The sequence below is a fragment of the Colius striatus genome, chromosome 21, assembly GCF_028858725.1.
Source record: "Colius striatus isolate bColStr4 chromosome 21, bColStr4.1.hap1, whole genome shotgun sequence".
Classification (NCBI taxonomy): domain Eukaryota; kingdom Metazoa; phylum Chordata; class Aves; order Coliiformes; family Coliidae; genus Colius; species Colius striatus.
The window spans coordinates 3,919,656-3,940,495 of NC_084779.1; the positions used below are offsets into that span (position 1 = coordinate 3,919,656).

Here is a 20,840-nt window from a genome sequence, read left to right on the forward strand (position 1 = left end):
GGGGGAGGCACTTCCGGTCCGCCGTCACCCACCCGGCCACCCCCCCCCCCCCCACTCCCGCGCCGCCGCCGCGGCCGCCCCCCCCCCCCACCGAGCGGAGCGGCAAGATGGCGGCGGGCAGCAGCGCCGGGGCCGCGGCCGAGCCGGGCTGGGAGGTGGCCGTGCGGCCGCTGCTCTCCGCCTCCTACTCGGCCTTTGAGATGAAGGAGCTCCCGCAGCTGCTCGCTTCGGTTATCGAGAGGTGAGGGTTCAGTCTTGCTCGGGGATGGGGTCCCGGGAGTGGGGGCGGCCCTTACCCCTCAGCTTCCTCTCAGCTTCACTTCACCCCTCAGCCTCCCCTCACTCCTCAGCCTCCCCTCACTCCTCAGCTTCCCCTCACCCCTCAGCTTCCCCTCACCCCTCAGCTTCCCCTCACCCCTCAGCCTCCCCTCACCCCTCAGCCTCCCCTCACCCCTCAGCTTCCTCTCAGCCTCCCCTCACCCCTCAGCCTCCCCTCACTCCTCAGCCTCCCCTCACTCCTCAGCTTCCCCTCACCCCTCAGCTTCCCCTCACCCCTCAGCTTCCCCTCACCCCTCAGCTTCCCCTCACCCCTCAGCTTCCCCTCACCCCTCAGCTTCCCCTCACCCCTCAGCCTCCCCTCACCCCTCAGCCTCCCCTCACCCCTCAGCTTCCTCTCAGCCTCCCCTCACCCCTCAGCCTCCCCTCACCCCTCAGCCTCCCCTCACCCCTCAGCCTCCCCTCACCCCTCAGCCTCCCCTCACCCCTCAGCGCGAGTGCCCTGCGGCGGCAAACCCCTGGGAATTAGCGTTGAAAGGAGACGGTCTACCGATGTGGGGCTAAGGAGAGTCCCTGCTCGGTGCTGGGCCGGTGGCCACCACCTGCTGGGTCTACCGAAGGAAGAAAAAAGGGAGCCCCGAGCAGCGTCCGGGGAGTTAGTCACTCCCAGCCGGTTTCCTGGGGACTGGGAGGCTCTCGAGGTGGTGCCCTTGGGACCTTTAATAAGCGGCGCTGAGGGTGCACGCCCGGCTGTCCGCCCCGGCCGCGTTGACAGTTGCCCCGCGGAGAGGTTTCGGGACGGTTCTTGGTTGTTTCGGGTTTTTGTGGAAGCGCGTCACGGTTTTTACAGGCTGTGCGGTGAAAATCGTTGTCTTGCCTGGCCTGCCTCTTCTCTTTAGGGACGTGGTTTAGCGGTGGGCTTGGCAGCGTGAAGTTAATGGTTCGACTTGATGAGCTTAGAAGTCATTTCTAACCAAAATGGTCCTGTGGTTCTGGTGCCAGGCTCAAGGCAAGGGTCCTGGCACGGCACTGCCTTCCTTGTAGGTTTGAACCAGTGAAACACTGCTCACATTTTAAGGAGAAATAAAGCTGAAGCACACCAAGTCTGCCTTTTCTTACCCTGAAAGGTTTGACTTGGATCATGAGAGCATTTATTGGAGCGATTTAATTTAAAGTTAAAGCTGATTTTATGGTCTAAAACACTAGGTATGAATGCCACAACGTTATGCTCAGTTACAGAGATATAACCCCGACCACAATAGATTGTTATGAAACAAAAACCAAACACAGCACTAAGGGAGATAATAAAATAAAGCCTTGTGGTGCTTTGCTTCATACAGAATGTCTGAGCATACAGTGGATGCTTCAAATTAGTGTTCTGTGTCTATGTAAATACAGTAGCAGTCACCAGGAACCCTGCATGTAGTCAGTATTTCTGTGATTTGGGCAGTCCTTAGGCTAATCTTTATTTTAGAGACCATTTCAGCTTTGCTTTTCCTTGTGGAGCTCCCCTGTGACCATGCCCAAAGTTCATTATCGGAGTGTTGTGGCAGAAGAATATCACAGAAACACTCAAGTGGGCACACTTGACTTTTGGGAGAAGTCCTTTCCCTCTATTAGTGAGGATGATGGTTCCATTTTCCACTTGAGACAGCAGTTTGTTGCCTTTAAGTAGTGAAGCCCTGAGGTTTGTGTGCCTGATGCTGACTGTGTTTCAAACCCTGCAGGTTTTAGTGTCAGCACAAGGCTTGTAGGACAGTGTCTTTTTATTTTAATGCCTTGGTGTAACATGTGGCAAATCCCAGAGGAGGTAATAAAGCATATTCACATTTGGAGCCATGCTCTTCTATGCTGAACAAATGATCTTGTTGTATCTGTTCAGATTGGTTTTTAGAAGGGAGTTCTTAGCTCTCAGAGTGATGATTGGCATCATCCACAGAGTGGCTGATTTCTTATTAAATACACGTGGTGCAACGACAGCAAAGCCACTGACATTAGTGTTTAATAAAAGTAACAAGCTCCTTTCCAAGTCTTATATTTCATTTTGAAGCTTAAGCATCATCAAGTTTCTGCCATTTCCCTGTCAGCAGGTATATGCAAGAACTGATGGACTGTGTGACCTACTCTAGGAGTCCTGCTCTGAGAGTGGAGTTGGACTGGGTGATCTCTCGAGGTCCCTTCCAATCCTTGAGATTCTGTGACTCTGTCACTTTGGCTTCTGATTTGACATAATTTTGACATCTTTCAGAGTTTACAAAGCCTGAGACTGAGTTTCAGGGAAGGGTTTTCCACTGGGGGACAACTCCTGCTCCTGTGCCTTTGCAAGGAAGAGGCTGCTTTTGTGCCTGCTGCCTTACATAAAGGGTCTATTTTAGGCCTGTTTGAAATTTGGAAGCAGAAGTGAGAAAGGAGGTGGTATTTCTTGCTGACGTGTTATATTTGATATTGACACGGAGCCTTCTCAGTGAGTGTGACTAATGAGCTTCCCTGGGAAGCAAAAGGTATTTAAGCAATAAATCACAACACAAAAGCTGAAAGTGATTATTAAATCTCACTTTATATGCAGAACAACACATCATAGATTAAACTGTTATCTTTAATCTGTGGTTATCTGTGAGTACTTGATGGTTAGTTGATAGATGCTTTCTACTTTTCAATTCCATAACAGCTCCATGACTTGTTTTAATAAAGATCAAGCCTCTTACTGCCCAATCCAGATGGAATTCCCTATCTTCTTCTGAGTGTTCTTACAGCTTCTGGGTATTGTGTTTTCCACAGCTTGACCTGGACAGCAGAACAATAACTGAGGAGCTGCCAGTTTCTCCTGTGCTCTGTGGTTCCTAAGTTGTTCTCATTTGTTCTCTTCAAATACATTGCATACACCTACTGCTGTGAATTTATAGTTGGGCATGAAGAAGTTGGTAAGCAAACTGGTGTCTGAATAGAAGAATGTTCAGGGCCCTGGCCCAGGCTGCCCAGGGAGGGTGTGGAGGCTCCTTCTTGGGAGGTTTCCAACCCCACCTGGACACGTTCCTGTGTCCCCTGAGCCAGGGGAACTTGCTTTAGCAGGGGCTGGGGCTGGATGAGCTCTGCAGGGCCCTTCAAGCCCCCACTACTGTGGGATTCTGTGATTCTATGAATGTTTCTGCGTGGTTACTCTCTGGGATTGTTACCCATCAGTGCACTTCTGGCAGCAGACAGTGAGGTGAAGCCTGGTGAGCAAAATGTTGACACTCAGCCACATTACGCTGTTGAGTATCTTCAAGGAAAGCCTCTGGCCTCATAGCAGCTACCTTGCTGTTTCAGCTGCCAGAGTAGAGTTAAGAGTACAAATCTCATGACTAGGAAATCACTCTACAAAGCTCTTGAATATTTCTGTCTGTTAATTTTTTGTTCAGGAGAAATGACGTATTGTGCAGTTTCTTCTGTTTCTCGTGTTACGGCTGGAAACAGTGACTTAGGATAGAAAAGAGGAGGATGATTTGGTTCTTTAGGTCAGTGGGGAATGATGTGGCCTTGTCCTTTGCTAAAGCTGGCATGGTTGTGTGCCAGGGACTGAAGGGAGTATGTGGATTCATTTAACCATACCCTGCAGCACTGCTAGTCATTGCCAAAGTTGAGAAGTCATCGTTTTGGTTGGGTATGGAGTGCTACCATCAGCTGACACCCTCTGCTGTGTTCCTTGTGGTGGCAGAAGGCTGTGTCTTGGGAGCTGTAGAGGCTAGTGAAGCTCAGTCCCATCATCTGTTCTTCCAGCTTACTCCTTGACTTCAAGGATTCAAAGTTTCTGAAACTGAAAACAGTTTTATCATCTGAAAATGTGAAAGGATTTAAGTATTTAATAACCATGTGTCCCTTAGTTTTGTGGCAGGAAGAATGAAGGGCAAAACCAGCTATGGAGACAGAGCTCTCTTTCTGATCTTGAGGTGTTTGCCTTCAGGTTTCTTTGCAAACGAGATGCTGTGTGACACTTCATTGCAGCAGCCTTTAATGTGTCACTTCTGAGCATGAGTAGTTCTCCATGGCCAGTGAACCTCACTGAGAAACCACAGAGGCTTGACTTTCAGTCTGCTGAGGCACATTTTGCTTTACAATTTCTGCTTTTGCTTGGAGGTGACATGACTTTTTCAGTCACTGAGCTTTCCCTCGATCTGTGTGTGGGGCAAAATGACGCAGATCTCTGAAATGGCAAGTCCCTACCCATGGGTCTGGCTACAGTAGATGCATTTTTCTCTGTTGTGCATTACCTGCCAAAACTCTTTACTCCCCAGCTTGTTGCAGACACTGCTGTTGTGTATTTGTTGTTGTTATGCAATTGCCTGTTTTGATCCTTCTGTTTTGCAGAACTGCATAAACTCCACTCAACTCTCTGCCTTGAAAGAAGGGAATGCCTGTTGGCAAATCCTGCCTAATGTTAGCAGAACAAACAGCCCAAACTGAGTTTAGAATAACTTAAAGATTAATGAGGGTGATTATTAAAGAGACTGACCTGTTGATGGTGGACAGGACAACTGTTGGCAGTATTGGAATTATGTCCTTACATTTCCTGTAGGGATAATGATACTGGTGCTGTGATCTGTCTGCTGCTGGAGGACTCTGTCCTAAGGACGTGGGCAATGGGACATGAGGGAAAGGATTTCATTCTCAAAACTTTGACTTGGAAAGAGCATTTGGGAGATTTTAATGACCTTGTCTTACATCTGTTAATAGATCAGACATACCTCGAGTGGTGGGTGGTGCTGCTGTCGTGCTGGATCCAACTGACATATCTCCTCTTCTGTTGTAGTGAATCTGAAATCCTGCATCATGACAAACAATATGAGCCTTTCTACTCTTCCTTCATTGCACTTTCTACACATTACATCACTACTGTGTGTGGTCAAAGTAAGTGTTTCCTTTCCTTTGCTTCTCTTGCTCTCGTGTTATGACTAGAATAGAGTAAAAGTAAACTAGAGCTATCTTCCTTTCGGTATTTGTCTAGAGTCTTCTTTCTGAATCTCACTGGAAGACAGAGGACACCAGGCCAGTGTTGCCAGCTTTTATGGCAAAATGTCAGTTCTCATAAAAGGGAAAATATAGCAGTGTTTGCCCACCAAGTCCTGGACAGCATTGACTTTTTGGCTGTTTATTCACTGGCCTGACTTCATTTAGGGAAAATCATCCTTGGTCAAACAGAGGGTTTAAACCAGTTTTCAGGATTTTTAGATTATTCTTTAGCAGTCATGTTACTCAGTTGGAATTAATGATCAAAACATTGTGACTCAAAGTATTTGCTGTTGGTTTTGCTCTCAGAATATGACATTTTAATAAAAAAAGTGGGTTTGGTCAACTTGTGTTCTTCTGAGCTTCTGTCAGCATTAAATAATGTTGCTGGGGAAGCTGTTGTATCTGTGTGAATTACCTTGGCTGGATAAAAGGTATTATCTGTGCTTTACTAACATCTCTTGTGTTACATTTTAATGAGACTGAGTTTATATTAGGCATGATACATTGTGTATGCATCCCTGTTGCATAGCCTTCTGTTTTTATAGAAAGCACTAAGGAAACCTTACACTGAATTAGTTAAAACCTGCTGAGTCCAAGCATCTGCTTTTTGCAGTCCCAAGAAACCAACTGCAGTCGGTGGCAGCTGCTTGTAAAGTCCTGGTTGAATTCTCACTGCTGCGTCTTGAGAACCCCGATGAAGCGTGTGCTGTTTCACAGGTGAGCCCCAGCATGGAAGTGGCCTTTGGCCTCTGCTGCTGGAATGTTTGCTCTAATGTTGCATAAACCAAAATTACTGAAGTTTGTAGAATGTTTAAGATCTATTGCTTTGGTAGACTAATATCTGTTGGATCTTCTGACACACTTCCAGCAGCATGCCCAGGGGGGCAAGAAGGCCAAGGGCAGCCTGGCTGGCATCATAAATAGTGTGACAGCAGGAGCAGGGCAGGGATTGTCCCCTGTGCTGGGCCCTGGGGAGGCTGCAGCTCTAGGGCTGTGCTCAGTGCTGGCCCCTCACTCACTGCCACAGGGACACTGAGGGGCTGCAGCGTGGCCAGAGCTGGGCACAGAGCTGGGGAAGGGGCTGGAGCACAAGGGTGCTGGGGAGGGGCTGAGGGAATGGGGGTGTTGAGCCTGGAGAAGAGGAGGCTGAGGGCAGCCAGCAGCACTCTCTGACACTCCCTGACAGGAGGCTGCAGGGAGCTGGGGGTCGGGCTCTGCTCCCCAGCCATGAATTACAGGACAAGGGGAACTGGGCTGAAGTTGTCCCAGGGGAGGTTGAGGCTGGAGCTGAGGCAGAACTGTTTCCCTGAGAGGGGTGTGAGCCCCTGTGCCAGGCTGCCCAGGGAGCTGGGGCAGTGCCCAGCCCTGGAGGGATCCCAAAGCCGTGGAGCTGAGGTGCTGTGGGTTAGTGAATTCGAGGTGTTGCAGTAGCTTTACTAGCTGAAGCTGCAGTACTAGTAATGCAGCTGCCTGGAAGAAATAATGTCGAGGAATAATTTGAATCAAGAGAGTTTAAATTGTGCTTGATGTGTTTTTCTTTGTAGAAACACCTAATCCTACTGATAAAGGGGCTGTGCACGGGCTGCAGCCGCCTGGATCGGACTGAAATTATTACCTTCACAGCAATGATGAAATCAGCCAAACTGCCTCAGACTGTCAAAACCCTCTCTGATGGTTGGTGCTTTGTTTTGTAGTTCTGTCCCTGCAACACTCGAGTCAAGCATAGGAAATACTATGATTAATGGTTACAAATACATCAGGGGTGGGTGTGAGGAGGCTGGAGCCAGACTGTGCTCAGTGATGCCAGTGTCAGGACAAGGGGCAACGGGCACAAGCTGGAACAGAAGAGGTTCCAAAGAAACACAAGGGAGAATTTCTTCCCTGTTGAGGTGGAGGAGCCCTGGCAGGGGCTGCCCAGATGGGCTGTGGAGGCTCCTTCTCCGGAGACATTCCAACCCAACTGGATGAGTCCCTGTGTGCCCTGCTCTAGGTGGTGCTGCTCTGGCAGGGGGGTTGCACTGGATGAGCTTTCCAGGTCCCTTCCAGCCCTTGAGATTCTGTGACTCTGTGAAGTCATGTGTGAAATGATATTTTGCTGTTTCCCCTGCAGTAGAGGACCAGAAGGAGCTGGCCTCCCCAGTGAGCCCAGAACTAAGGCAGAAAGAAGTGCAGATGAACTTCCTTAATCAGCTGACATCAGTCTTTAACCCCAGAGTCTCATCATCACCATCTATCATGCCAGAGACACAGGTAAACAACAGCCCTAAAGCAGAAGCAATCTGACTTTTAACATCAATAACATTGATGATTTTTAATACAGGTGTAAAGAAAACCTTTCCTAAGTATATAAATCCTACTTGTATGTTGATGGTTGGAGAATTATGTTGGCAGTAGTAGTTCTGTTCCTTTGTGGAAGCAAACTTTGAGTGATAGTCACAACTCTTTCAAGTTCTGCTGCTCATGTGACTTGCTCATCTGCAGAGACTTACTGCAATACTGTGTATTTTTCCTGCTTCCCTAGTACATTGAGTCTGTGCTTGCTTTTAGGTGGAAGGAGAGAGCGAGGATCAGACTTCCACAGATCAAACTTCTGCAGCAAAGACAAAAAGCATATTCATTGCTCAGAATGTAGCCAGCCTGCAAGAACTGGGTGAGAAATGTCTTTCTAACATGAGGGTGAAAAATAGGTGCTGGGAAGACATTTTCTGATCTAAAGGATTCACTCAGTTGCATGCTGATGTTACTGAGGGATGTTGTGGCTGTAATGGAGGTTTTTTCAGTGCAGAGGAGATGAGCTCAGTGTATTTCAACGTAGTAGCGGGGGGGGGGAAGGTGGGAAATATAAAATAGCCTATGGGATGGATCCCATGGGGCCAGTCTTGTTCAACATCTTCATCAACCACTTGGATGAGGGGACAGAGTGAGCCTCAGCAAGTTCCCTGCTGGCACCAAACTGGGAGCACTGGCTGGTTCACCAGAGGCTGAGCTGCCATTCAGCGGGATCTCGACCAGTTTGAGAGTTGGGCAGAGAGAAACCTCATGAGGTTCAACAAGGACAAGTGCAGAGTCCTGCAGCTGGGAAGGAACAAACCCCTGCACCAGCACAGGCTGGGGATTGACCTGCTGGAGAGCAGCTCCAGGAGAGAGACCTGGGAGTCTTGATAAGCTTAGTATGAGCCAGCAATGTGCCCTCGTGGCCAAGAAGGCCAATGGCAGCCTGGGATGCATCAAGAAGAGTGTGGCCAGCAGGTAAAGGGAGGTTCTTCTCCCCCTCTGCTCTGCCCTGGTGAGGCCTCATCTAGAGTACTGTGTCCAGTTCTGGGCTCCACAGCTGCAGAGGGACAGGGAACTGCTGGAGAGAGTCCAGCGCAGGACCACCGAGATGATCAAGGGTATAGAACATCTTTCATACAAGGAAAGGCTGCGGGAACCGGGGCTGTTTAGTCTGGAGAAGAGGAGACTGAGGGGGATCTTATTAACGTTTATAAATACCTAAAGGGTGGGTGTCAGGAGGTTGGGACATCCCTCTTTTCTATAGTAGATAGTAACAGGACAAGGGGTGATGGGATGAAGCTGAAACACAAAAAATTCCACTTAAACATAAGAAAAAACTATTTCAGTGTTTCAGTGAGGGAGCCCTGGCCCAGGCTGCCCAGAGGGGTTGTGGAGTCTCCTTCCTTGGAGGTCTTCAAGACCTACTTGGACATGCTCTTATGTGACCTGATCTGGGTGAACCTGCTTCTGCAGGTGGGTTGGACTGGATGATCTCAAAAAGTCCCTTCCAACCCTACCACTCTGATTTCTGAGCAGGTGTGACATCATCTAACATGCACACAGGGCTGAAACATGAGCACTGGCTAAAAACTTTACCATGTGGTGTATGTGTTGTGAACTAGTCTTTATCCCGTTACCTCATCGGTGATGATGTCTTCTCACCACAAAGACTAGTCAATTGTTAATGACTGTTAGATCCATTGTGCTTAGAGCCTGTCCCGTGGAGCAGTAAAAAATAACACTGCTCTTTTTATTTGCTAGGTGGCTCTGAAAAGCTCCTGAGGGTGTGCCTGAACCTCCCCTACTTCCTGCGTTACATAAATCGATTCCAGGATGCAGTGTCAGCCAACTCCTTTTTCATTATGCCAGCCACGGTGGCAGATGCCACCGCTGTTCGGAACGGGTAAGAGTCTGCCGTTGCTCTTCTTTGGTACATGCTGGGCACAATGTATGAGAGAAAACAGTGCCAGCTCTGCAGCATCAGTTCCTGTGAGCCATCTGGTGTGTACGTTGCATTGCTGAACCTTAACGTGTGTTGTCACTGTAGATTTCATTCACTGGTGATAGATGTGACCATGGCACTGGATACTCTGTCTCTGCCTGTGTTGGAACCCCTGACACCCACACGTCTCCAAGATGTGACTGTTCTTGCTCTCAGCTGTCTTTATGCAGGTAAATGGATTTCCTTTATCTTCTTGGGAGCTTTGAAGTTGTCTTTGTTTTAGCTCTGCTTTGTTACCTGCATCTTTGAGGTTCAGCCCACAAGGAACCTTTCTTTCTTTCTGATGAATCTGAAGCTGTGCAGCATACTGCATAGTGTGACTGGGTCAATATGAAAATTGTTCTAGTGGTACTGAAATTGTGATGTATTTTGCAAATGTCCTTGTCAGCAGCTGAGAGAAAGACTGAGTGACTCAACATCTTAATAGCCTGTAATTTTTGCCCTCTTTTTCTTTAATGTTCAGAGCATAATACAATGCTGCACTTCATATGACTTCAGCTTCATTGGTTATACCTCCAAATCAACCTTGTTTCCCAGGAGGGGTTTAAGTACACCCGAATCCTGAGTGTTTAATTGGTATGTTTAAGGAGTTGTGGCAACTGAGCATAAAGATTGCCTGAAAAATGCTATTGCTAGAACATTCCCTCCTTTAATTACTCTCATGTGTTTGTGTAGGACAAAACTTTACTCTTGTGAGAGTCCTTCAGACAGATTTTTTAATCTATCAGCTATAATACTTAGTATTCCCAGCTCCATCAAGTTTATGGGCATGTTTGATACCACTTCTTTTAATGTGCTAAGTAGGAACATTGAGTCCTGAGATTGCCTCTTAATAAGGTTACTCCAACTTGTTTTCACTCAGGTGTGAGCGTGGCGACTTGCATGGCCATCCTACATGTGGGTAGCACTCAACAGGTACGAACTGGGTCAACAAGTTCCAAAGAAGAAGATTATGAAAATGATGCTGCTACTATTGTACAGAAGTGTGTAAGTAGATGAGAGAATGTGTTTGTTAGTCGTTTTCATTCTTGACAGCTGAAGTTGACAGAATTTGTATTTATTTGGATCGCAATATCTGTTATTTCCAGGGCATCAGACTTGCTGACAAAGGAATTAATCAGATGGTTAATTGTAGAGGTCCAAATAAAATTGTATTTAGAGGGTTTTCTTTAGAGTGCTTAAACAGTGCTGTGGTTTTGGATTTCTTTGCAGCTTGAAATCTATGAAATGATTGGACAAGCCATCAGCAATTCACGGCGTGCAGGGGGTGAGGTAAGATTTGCCTCTCAGGAAGCTTTCTCACTGGTTTTTGTGCTGGTATATTTTAGCATTTGGATTGACACTATTTTGTCTTTTTTATGTTCCTTTCCCCCCTCCACTTTCCTTCACTTTTGGCATGATAGCATTATCAGAACTTCCAGCTGCTCGGGGCTTGGTGTTTGCTAAACAGCCTCTTCCTCATCTTGAACCTCAGCCCCACAGCCTTGGCTGATAAGGGAAAGGAGAAAGATCCCTTGGCTGCTCTTCGTGTCAGAGACATCATTGCTCGTACCAAGGAGGGTGTTGGGTCTCCCAAACTAGGACCTGGGAAAGGGTATGTAAATACCCCTCTGAGGTAATGATTGCCCCTGTGTCTAACCATGTCCAGCAAGCAACTAGAACAGAGTCTTCTTGGTCTTTTGACATTTTATCTCCATGTGTACTTCAAGCCTTGGGAAAGAGAAATTGTCCTCACTTTAGCCAGGCAGTCACTTCATTTAAATAGATATATATATATACACACACACATTTATTTTCCTCCTGAAATTACATCCCGTCCTTTATGTTTCTGTAGGCATCAAGGGTTTGGTGTTCTGTCAGTGGTGCTAGCAAATCATGCTATCAAATTACTCTCATCCCTCTTTCAAGATCTGCAAGTGGAGGCATTGCACAAGGTATGGAGGTAGCATGTATGTTCCTGTGAGACATTTTGCCTTCTCCACCGAAACACACTTTAAATTCTCTTTCCAATACCACCCTCCAGGGCTGGGAGACCGATGGGCCACCAGCAGTTCTGGATATCATGGCTCAAAGCACATCCATCCAGAGAATTCAGCGCCTGATAGATTCTGTACCACTCACTAATTTGCTGCTGACTTTGCTATCTACTTCTTACAGAAAGGTAGGAACTGGCATACAGCTAGAGAACTTCTGTAGCTCCAGCACTCCTACTAAATTCTCACTTTACAAACTGTGACAATGCTCAGAAGAATTCAGAAATCTTCCCAAAGCTGTCAGCTGGGGCCTCTCTCTTTCCTCTTTGCACAGACTGTTAAGTTGACATACTTATTCTAAGGAAATCTTTCTCTAAGCTCAGTGGTATTTTGAGTTAAGTGAGAAAGGCTGTTTTCAAACCAGATGCTTTTATGTCAGAGCTGTTACTTGGCAGTGTTGCTTACAAGTTTGGTGTAGATTATTTGTTTTCAACCATCTCGTGTAGTTTTTTATACAGCTTGAAGGGGGAGGAACCTTGAAAAGCTGTTGATAAATTAATTGAGACAAATTTGCTTGAAAAAAATGAAAATGCATTAGGAAGTTACTCTTGTTTTAGCTTTCATAATCTTAAAATTTAACTTGTTCTGCTGTTCTTCTAAGGCTTGTGTCTTGCAGCGTCAGAGGAAAGGCTCCATGAGCAGTGATGCAAGTGCCTCCACTGACTCCAATACTTACTATGAGGATGATTTTAGCAGCACAGAGGAGGACAGCAGCCAAGGTAACAGAGTTCCCAGCAAGCAACTCAACTTAGGATTTTATGCTGTCTTTCAGCATTTAGTGGAAAGCTGGACTGGAAATGACATGGAATGCTGAAAGTATGAAACAGTTTGTAAGATCTATTGGGCAGAAGTCATTCTGGCTGCACTCTTCTGTGTGAACTAAAGCCAGAGTGGCTGGGATTTGGCAGTGTTGGTGTAAGAGGAGAGTGGAAATAATTTCTTCTTGTAAATTCTTGCTGGAGTGCTGTAAAAGTGCTTAGCCTGGTGTTTTGGAAAGGAAAAATGAAGATAGCATTGCTGTCTGCTCCCTGAAACAGACCTTTTCCAAACTGAGTAGTTTGCATGAGGTATTTGTTCATAGTGCTTTTGTGTTTCCTGCCTCCTGTATTAGATGACGACAGTGAACCAATCCTTGGGCAGTGGTTTGAAGAGACAATCTCTCCAAGCAAAGAGAAAGTGGCCCCACCACCTCCCCCTCCACCACCCCCTTTGGAGAGCTCTCCTCGAGTGAAAAGCCCCAACAAACAGGCTGCTGGCGAGAATGGGAACATCCTGGCCAGCCGCAAAGACCCTGAACTGGTATGGGAAGGGCTTCAGCCTTAATGGAAGAGCTACTTGTTTACTTGTCAGTGATAGATATCATGATAAATGTCAGGTATTGGAAGTGTATTGCTGGTGGAGAATCAGTGACTGTGTTGGCTTTGAAGGAAGATTATTTCTCTACTCCTCTGTCAGGTGGAATGTGACAGTATTTGGTAGTGCCATGGGGATAATGTCTATTTGGGTTACAGAGGGAGGAGGAAAATGAGGGCAGAACTATAAGTGAAATGACTTGCTGATAGAATCCTTTGAGCAGCAATTGGGTAAAGACAAAAATAAATAGTACAGCTGAGAAGTAAGAGACTTGCAGCCTATGCAGAGAGTTCTAGAGTCAGCTGTGACACAGAGTGCAGCCAGCTGGGTTGCGATGAGCAAACCTGCACTCTGCTGCTGGGGTGGAGGCAGGGGGCTGGATTTATTTTGCTGGTAGTTTAGTTCTTGTTTAATGTTGCCTTACAGCCCCTCTGCTTTTGTTGCTTCTATAGCATGTTTCTCTTCTTTTCAGTTTTTGAGCCTAGCTTCAAACATTTTGAACTTTATCACATCTTCTATGCTGAACTCCAGGAATAACTTCATTCGCAACTACCTGAGTGTGTCTCTGTCAGAGCAACACATGGCCACTCTGGCTAGCATCATCAAGGAGGTGGATAAGGATGGGCTTAAGGGTGAGTGAGCAGAACTTCTCTGCTAGAGAACACACTCTTTAGGATTTATAGGTGTATGTTTCCTTAGTTTCATGTGGAAATTCTAAACATTAGGGAAGCAATGGTTATAAATGGCTTGATTCCCTGTCTTACAGGCACATCAGATGAGGAGTTTGCTGCTGCACTGTATCACTTCAACCATTCCTTGGTGACCTCAGACCTTCAGTCCCCTGCCTTGCAGGTAAGTGTGATTGAGTGTGTTAACGAAAGAAGGAAGTGTTGGTGTCTGTTAATGTCTCCACATGGATTCTTCACACCTAGAGCTGTGTGTTGATGCCATTTGACACTAGAGTATATTCTTCTGCTTGGAATATTTTGGATCCAGTGAGTTGGATGACCTTTGCAGTCATCCAGAACAAAACATCCTGTAGAGTGTAAACTTGGCATGTAGAGTTCAGATTAATCCACAGAACTCTGAAGGTGATGATAGCTGAAAAGGAAATGAGTTTGTATGTTTCATTTTGGAGAGCTGCTGTTTATCAAGAGGCATTCCTACATGTTTACTTTGCTATCAGGAGTGATGCCAAAAGGCCTTGGAATTCTGTCAGGAGAGAATCAATTAATCCTTTTGCTTTCATGTGCTGACTTTGTAGCCTCTGGGTTTTTTTGCTAGGTCATGGGCTGACCTGACTTAACATTATAAGCAGGGGTTGTAAATCTGCTTACCCATCACTGAATTCAATCCCTATACTTTTTGTTGAGTGTTTTCTACTATATGTAAAACACTCTTGAAGAGCAGTTGGACTTTTCAGACACCTGTCTTTTTGTTACATTTGAGAAGAAGCAAGCGTTGGTGTGATCAGTCAAAGGGATCATCTTCCACATCCTTAGATAGTGAGCAGAGTAGCATGGTCTCCTGCTGTGATACTACAGTAAATGAGTAGAGCTCATGAATGCCATTTTTGCTGCATTGGTGTTGAAGTTCAAAGTTAGTTGTGTTTCAGGTGGCAAAGTGACAGTGTAACTGCCCCTCGATAGCTGTGCCTTATATTTCAGATAGGAGAGACATTACTGCATGAACAAGTTCTGAGAGCCCTGATCTTTATTGCCATCTCTTTGTTCAAATCATGCTTTTAATGAAAGCACCAGCCAGGACTTGCCTCCCTTTTCAACAAGTCTCTGCTTTGTTCCAGAACACACTTCTTCAGCAGCTCGGTGTTGCTCCTTTTTCTGAGGGTCCATGGCCTCTCTACATCCATCCGCAAAGTTTGTCGGTGCTCTCACGGCTTCTCCTGATTTGGCAGCATAAAGCCACTGCCCAGGGAGATCCTGATGTTCCAGAATGCCTTAAAGTTTGGGAAAGGTGAGATACTTTTGAATGCTAGTTCATATTTGCCATCAAATGCATCTGAATGTCTGGTTTACTGTTTCCATAGTCTCACTCCAGTACGTAACGTAGTGAAGAACGTGTGAACTTGCCAAAATTAGAATGAACAGGAGAAGATAATTGTGAAAGTGTTTCTCTAAGCTTTACTTAAAGAGATTTTAGAGGGATCTAAGCAAGGAGAGAATTAAACCTTTATGAACTTCCTCTCTTGTTGTCAGGTTTGTGGGCACGCTGAAGCAAAATGCCTTGCAGGGGACTCTTCCCAGTGACACAGAAGATCTGAATGTTGAACATCTCCAGCTGCTGCTGCTTATTTTTCACAATTTCTCTGAGAGAGGCCGCAGGTCTATCATGATGCTCTGTATCCAGACAATTGTGGAGCTGACTGTGAACATGGATACCCAGCAGAGTTCTGTGCCACTTATCGTGGCACGTCTGCTCTTGGTGTTTGACTATCTACTCCATCAGTATTCCAAGGCCCCCATGTACCTATTTGAACAGGTAAGATTTTGAGGTTCTGGGTATTTTAACTGGTTGCCCAGCAGAAATCTCTAACAGGCAATCATTTGGTGTGTTCTGGTCTCTTCATGGCTTCTGCAGGTAAATCAGTTCTCATGTTGTTGACAGCCTTTGGAGTTACAATGCATGATGAACCGCCCTTGCTGGTTCCTAGCACCACTGAGGTTTTTGGCACTGTTCTCAGTGATGGGCTGTTAGTGTTCTGGGGGTGTGGGGGGTGGGATTCAGTTGTTGCAAGCTTGATTACTGATTTCAATTGCTCACTCCAGAATAAAAATCATCAGATAGGGTCCAGAGCTTCCCTCAGAAACTGGGATTGTGTTTTAGCATCAGGGTTGTTGTGTATTTTATGACTCTTTTCGTGGTGGTGGTAGTGATGGTACTTTTGCCAGCTGCCCTTTAATAACAAGGATACTATAGGTGGTTTTTTGGTTGTTTCTTTAACTTAGGTGCAATATAATTTGCTGACACCACCCATTGGCTGGGTGAGTGGATCCCAGGACAGTAGCAGGCGGACATCTGTCCCACTTTATCATGGGTTTAAAGAAGTGGAAGAAAACTGGACCAAACACTGTTCATCAGGTAAGAAAGAGAATGGAAGGAAGTTCTTATTCCTAGCTTTGCTTTTGTAAATGAATGAAAGCTCTTCCTGTGCCCTGACCTCAGGAACTTTTTGTGTTTCAAATGGGCATAGTTCCAACAGATCAAATTGTATGTAATGCAAGAAAAGGTTTATCAAACAAACTTATTGTTTATCTAGGAGTGTGCTACAAGTCACTAAAAATAAGTGTGTGTTTATTATGCCAGGATTGTATGAGTAGGAAGAGACTGCATTAGGTTAAAAGCATGTATTGTGTCATGGAGCTAGCTTAGTAGAATCTGACCTTAGCCTCAAAATATGGAAGGTTGTGGGGATGGAAGAGAGAGAATAATGAAATACTGCCTTATTAAAACTGACACCTTGAACCTTATTTTCTGTCCTCACATTCCAGACACAGTTCCACAGCCCAGATTCTACTGCATCCTGTCTCTAGAAGCTTCTGAAGATGACCTCAACCGGCTAGATAGCACGGTATGGGCTTTTCTGTTTGAAAGACCTTTCTGTAAGCTTTCGGAGGGCCACGTGGATTTGATAAGTGCAAGTCAAGGGAAAACAGAGGAGAAGAAAGATTTGATGAAGCAGCTAGAGCAGAAATATTTCACCAAGTGTAGATAATAGTGACTATTCATTTCTTGTGCCCAATTTTGTGTCAGGGAAGTCAGTATGCAAAATCTAGGAAGATGTTTTGGACTACTTGTAGCAGTGCTTGTGATGCTGATATGTATGCTGTGACAGAGAACCCCATCAGATCCACCCTTAATTTTCATCTGAGACAGACACAGAGCATTACAGTTACTTTCTCATCATTTTGCTCAGTGTTCCTCCTGGCCTTTATTTCCTCACTGAAGTCGTTGTCATCAAGGTTATGAGCTTGCTTCATGTGTGCTCCTTTCTAACCAATTCATTGATACTCTGGCTGAGGAGAGAAACACCCAACAGAACTAACTCCTTGATGGTCCTTTTGGTCTGTGTGTATTCTGAATACTTAAGAGGAGAGCTTGGCTGTGTATAAATGCTGTGCAATTTGCAAAGCAACACTTGTGGCTTGTCATCTTTTGCAGGTGTGTGAGGTCCTTTTCTCTAGGACTATGAAGTATGATGAGCTTTACACAGCCTTGACATCATTACTTGCAGCAGGGTCACAGTTTGATACACTCAGGAGGAAAGAGAACAAAAATGTCACTGCACTGGTAAGATTGTATTGTTGTAATGTTGTCTGTGATGAGGTATTCTTTCAAACTTACTGTTTTCAAAGTATTTAACCAAAGTATTCTTGACATCTCATAAGAGTGTTTAATTCCTGACATGTTTTACACTTGCTGCAGGTCCCTGATAATTCCAGGAGAATATGATGAAGCAAAGCAAGTTTGCATAATCTTTTTGTCTCAGTCCTCTTTGTTGCATATTCTCTTGTATAATATGACAGAAACAGTATGTCTTCATCTGATTTGGCACATCTACAGGAGTCTAGAGTCTCTTATGAGATCATTTCAGTAGCTGTAATGATCAAAACTGCAACCCTTATTAATTTGTCCAACTGTACTTTTGTTTAGGAAGCCTGTGCTCTTCAGTACTATTTCTTGATACTGTGGAGGATACTGGGGATTTTACCTCCCTCCAAAAACTACATGAACCAGTTGGCTACAAACACACCAGAGATGAGTGAATGTGATATTTTACACACGTTGCGCTGGTCTTCACGCCTCCGAATCACCTCTTATGTCACATGGATCAAGGTACAGCCTCAGGACAGGGAGCTGCTGGAGAGAGTTCAGTGCAGGGCCACAGAGATGCTGGAGTGGAGCATCTCCCTTCTGATGAAAGGCTGAGGGAGCTGGGGCTCTGCAGCTTGGAGGAGACTGAGGGGTGACCTCATTCATGGTTACAAATGCATAAAGGGTGGGTGTGAGGAGGCAGGAGCCAGGCTGTGCTCAGTGATGGGCAACGACAGGACAAGGGGCAACGGGGACAAGCTGGAACAGAAGAGGTTCCAAAGCAACACAAGGAAGAATTTGTTCCCTGTTGAGGTGAGGGAGCCCTGGCAGGGGCTGCCCAGATGGGCTGTGGAGGCTCCTTCTCTGGAGACATCCCAACCCAGCTGGGTGAGTCCCTGTGTGCCCTGCTCTAGGTGGTGCTGCTCTGGCAGGGGGGTTGCACTGGGTGAGCTTTCCAGGTCCCTTCCAGCCTTTAGGATTCTGTGTAGTGCTGTTGACAGTAAGAATATCAGTCTCTTTTTCTTCTTCCATGCTGACTGCAAGTGGGATTTGTTGTGTGGGCATGGTGGTGAGAAATGGGAACTTGTGTCCATGTTTTCTTAAGTGTTCCAAGAGCCTGATAATTGACAGAGTGGTTAATTATAGAGCACTTTTAAAATGTGACAGGTCTTTTTTTGGCATCTGTAGGATCACCTTGTTAAGCAGGGCATGAAAGCTGACCATGCTGCTTCTCTCATTGAGTTGGCCTCCAGCAAGTGCAGCTCAGTGAAGTATGATGTGGAAATAGCAGAGGAGTACTTTGCTCGACAGGTAAGATGCTGTGACTGCAATTGTACAACGTGGAGCTTCTGTTTTTGTGGAATGATTTGCACTTATTGTTCCATCCCTTTCTGTATTTTAAGATATCATCTTTCTGTGGTGTTGATTGCACAACTATTCTCCAACTGCACGAAGTTCCCAGTTTACAATCCATTTACACCCTTGATGCTGCAATTTCCAAGATTCAGGTTTCTCTAGATGAGCACTTTTCCAAACTAGCTGCAGAAACTGATCCACACAAGTCTTCAGAGATAACCAAGAACCTCCTGCCTGCTACTCTACAGCTTATTGACACTTATGCTACGTTTACCAGGTAGAGTCCTTAAGATTGCTGTAGGAAAAGAGCTTTCTTCTGTGCATAGGACTTTGTTTGCATCTTCTTTATTATTTTCCTGGAGGTAGGTGTTTTTTTGTAGTCCAGTGTAATTCTCTTAATTTATATTCTGTAGAGTGTCCATGTTTTAAAAGAATAAAAAGTATATTCTCAAGCCATGTTTGTGAAGTAGTTTCTAAGTAGTTTTTTGCAAGCTTGCAGAATGAGTTTTTCCTCCAAAGATGAGACCTCCTCTTGCCACTCTCTAGGATAGTGCTACTTCAGGTTACTTCACTGAGATAATATTGAGACTGTCAGACCATCAAGAAAGAGAGGGGGGTTAATTCTGAAGTCTCTTATTAGAACCTATGCAGAAGAAAGTAAATCAGCTTTTTTGTTTTGAGTGGATGCTCCTGGTAAGTAGCTGAGAGGGATAAAAGCTCAGAACTCTTTTAGTGATAGGATATGAAGCTTGGAGCAGAACTCGAGAAGTTAGCTCTCTTTTCTGTCACTGTATGGACACACTTCAGTTCTGAAATGCAGAGCTGTTTCCTCAAACAAATCCTTTTCCTCCTGAATGCAGATCTTACTTGCTACGAAGCCTCTCTGAAGAGGGCTCCTCTGAGAACAAACCCTCTGAAGAGAAGCTCCGAGGTTATGCTGCTGTCCTGGCCATTGGATCCAGCCGGTGCAAGTCTAATACTCTAGGTGAGGGATGCTGGATAGTTCAGTTTTCCTGAACTAGGAAATATAAGGGGAATTGTGAGATGTTGATGTGTTGAAGATTGCTGGGAATCAGTGTTTTTACCGTAGTGATTTAATACAGAAGTTGGGAAGCTCTTGGAAACTCTAGGGGTAGCTGGGACTTGTAGAAAAGCATGAAACGAGCTCTCAATTTAGCCCTGAATTACAGGTCAACTTAGCTACAGTTGTGTCTTAAGCTAGTTTGAGACAGTGTTGTAGAAGCATCCCTGTTTTCATTAGGACCCATGAAATTAGTGACCTATGATTCCATATTAATTGCAGGTCCAACACTTGTTCAGAACTTGCCGTCAGCCGTGCAGACTTTATGCGAGTCATGGAACAACATTCATACAAACGAGTTTCCAAACATTGGCTCATGGGTGAGTCCAGCTTCATGGATTCATCTGATCTTAACTCCTTGCATTGCTGGGAATGGCAGTGTGTCTTTTGGTGAAGATGAAGTGGTTCTGATCTGTGTGTGTGTGTCTCCATCCACAGCGCAACGCCTTTGCGAATGACACCATCCCAGCAGAAAGCTACATCAGTGCCGTTCAGGCTGCCCACCTCGGTACTCTCTGCAGCCAAAGTCTACCTCTTGCAGCTTCCCTAAAACACACCCTTCTGTCCCTGGTCAGACTCACTGGGGATCTCATTGTGTAAGTGATGGGTTTTGAATTACATTCTGACTTCTCTTCTGAATGTCTTTATCAAACTGTTTGGATGCAACACTGGAGATGTGCTTTGAACTAATCCTTTCATGGAGTTATATTCAGTTTACAGTTCTAAATGAATGAGAAACAACCTTTCTAACTTGGTCTGGTATCTCTTAAAATCAGTCTCCCAGAGACCTTTAGTCCATTTTGTCAAATAGGGACATGAAGACACTGGAATATGAACTGTGACAGGCAGGATGTCATGAATTCATTTGGCTTTTGTTATCATTCACTTGTGTGGTGTTTGCAAAGCACAAGGAAAAAGTGAAATGAAAGAATGTTTTTCCCAAGGGCTTACTGGAAGATATTCTGAAACAGAAAAATAGTTGATGCCACTGCAGACAAGTCCAAAAGCAACAACCTTTTGTGACTGTCTGGGAAAGGGTTGTAGCTGTGTCATATGCAAAAGTGACAGGTAGAGTTTTCCAGAGAGGGGAAGTGTCTGGGTCAGTGCATCTATCCTGGCTTTCTAAAAAGGGATTTTATCATAGGCT

At 45.5% G+C, this 20,840-nt stretch overlaps 1 protein-coding gene across 2 annotated transcripts in view; it reads left to right on the top strand.

The window, feature by feature from the left end:
* The first annotated feature begins 66 nt into the window (after positions 1-66).
* UBR4 (ubiquitin protein ligase E3 component n-recognin 4) overlaps positions 67-20,840 on the top strand; it is an 82,208-nt gene continuing 61,434 nt past the window's right edge. For both annotated transcript variants that reach the window (XM_062013092.1, XM_062013093.1), the window contains exons 1-28: positions 67-241; positions 5,063-5,160; positions 5,876-5,979; positions 6,807-6,936; positions 7,373-7,512; positions 7,810-7,912; positions 9,298-9,439; positions 9,584-9,708; positions 10,401-10,525; positions 10,751-10,810; positions 10,942-11,132; positions 11,373-11,472; positions 11,562-11,699; positions 12,173-12,290; positions 12,683-12,870; positions 13,397-13,556; positions 13,691-13,776; positions 14,729-14,898; positions 15,141-15,423; positions 15,891-16,023; positions 16,434-16,513; positions 17,104-17,232; positions 17,596-17,778; positions 18,445-18,567; positions 18,660-18,889; positions 19,473-19,597; positions 19,916-20,013; positions 20,132-20,289. In XM_062013092.1, the coding sequence (XP_061869076.1) occupies positions 108-241; positions 5,063-5,160; positions 5,876-5,979; positions 6,807-6,936; positions 7,373-7,512; positions 7,810-7,912; positions 9,298-9,439; positions 9,584-9,708; positions 10,401-10,525; positions 10,751-10,810; positions 10,942-11,132; positions 11,373-11,472; positions 11,562-11,699; positions 12,173-12,290; positions 12,683-12,870; positions 13,397-13,556; positions 13,691-13,776; positions 14,729-14,898; positions 15,141-15,423; positions 15,891-16,023; positions 16,434-16,513; positions 17,104-17,232; positions 17,596-17,778; positions 18,445-18,567; positions 18,660-18,889; positions 19,473-19,597; positions 19,916-20,013; positions 20,132-20,289 (3,854 nt within the window). In that variant the 5' untranslated portion in view covers positions 67-107. The remainder of the gene's footprint in view (positions 242-5,062; positions 5,161-5,875; positions 5,980-6,806; positions 6,937-7,372; positions 7,513-7,809; positions 7,913-9,297; positions 9,440-9,583; positions 9,709-10,400; positions 10,526-10,750; positions 10,811-10,941; positions 11,133-11,372; positions 11,473-11,561; positions 11,700-12,172; positions 12,291-12,682; positions 12,871-13,396; positions 13,557-13,690; positions 13,777-14,728; positions 14,899-15,140; positions 15,424-15,890; positions 16,024-16,433; positions 16,514-17,103; positions 17,233-17,595; positions 17,779-18,444; positions 18,568-18,659; positions 18,890-19,472; positions 19,598-19,915; positions 20,014-20,131; positions 20,290-20,840) is intronic.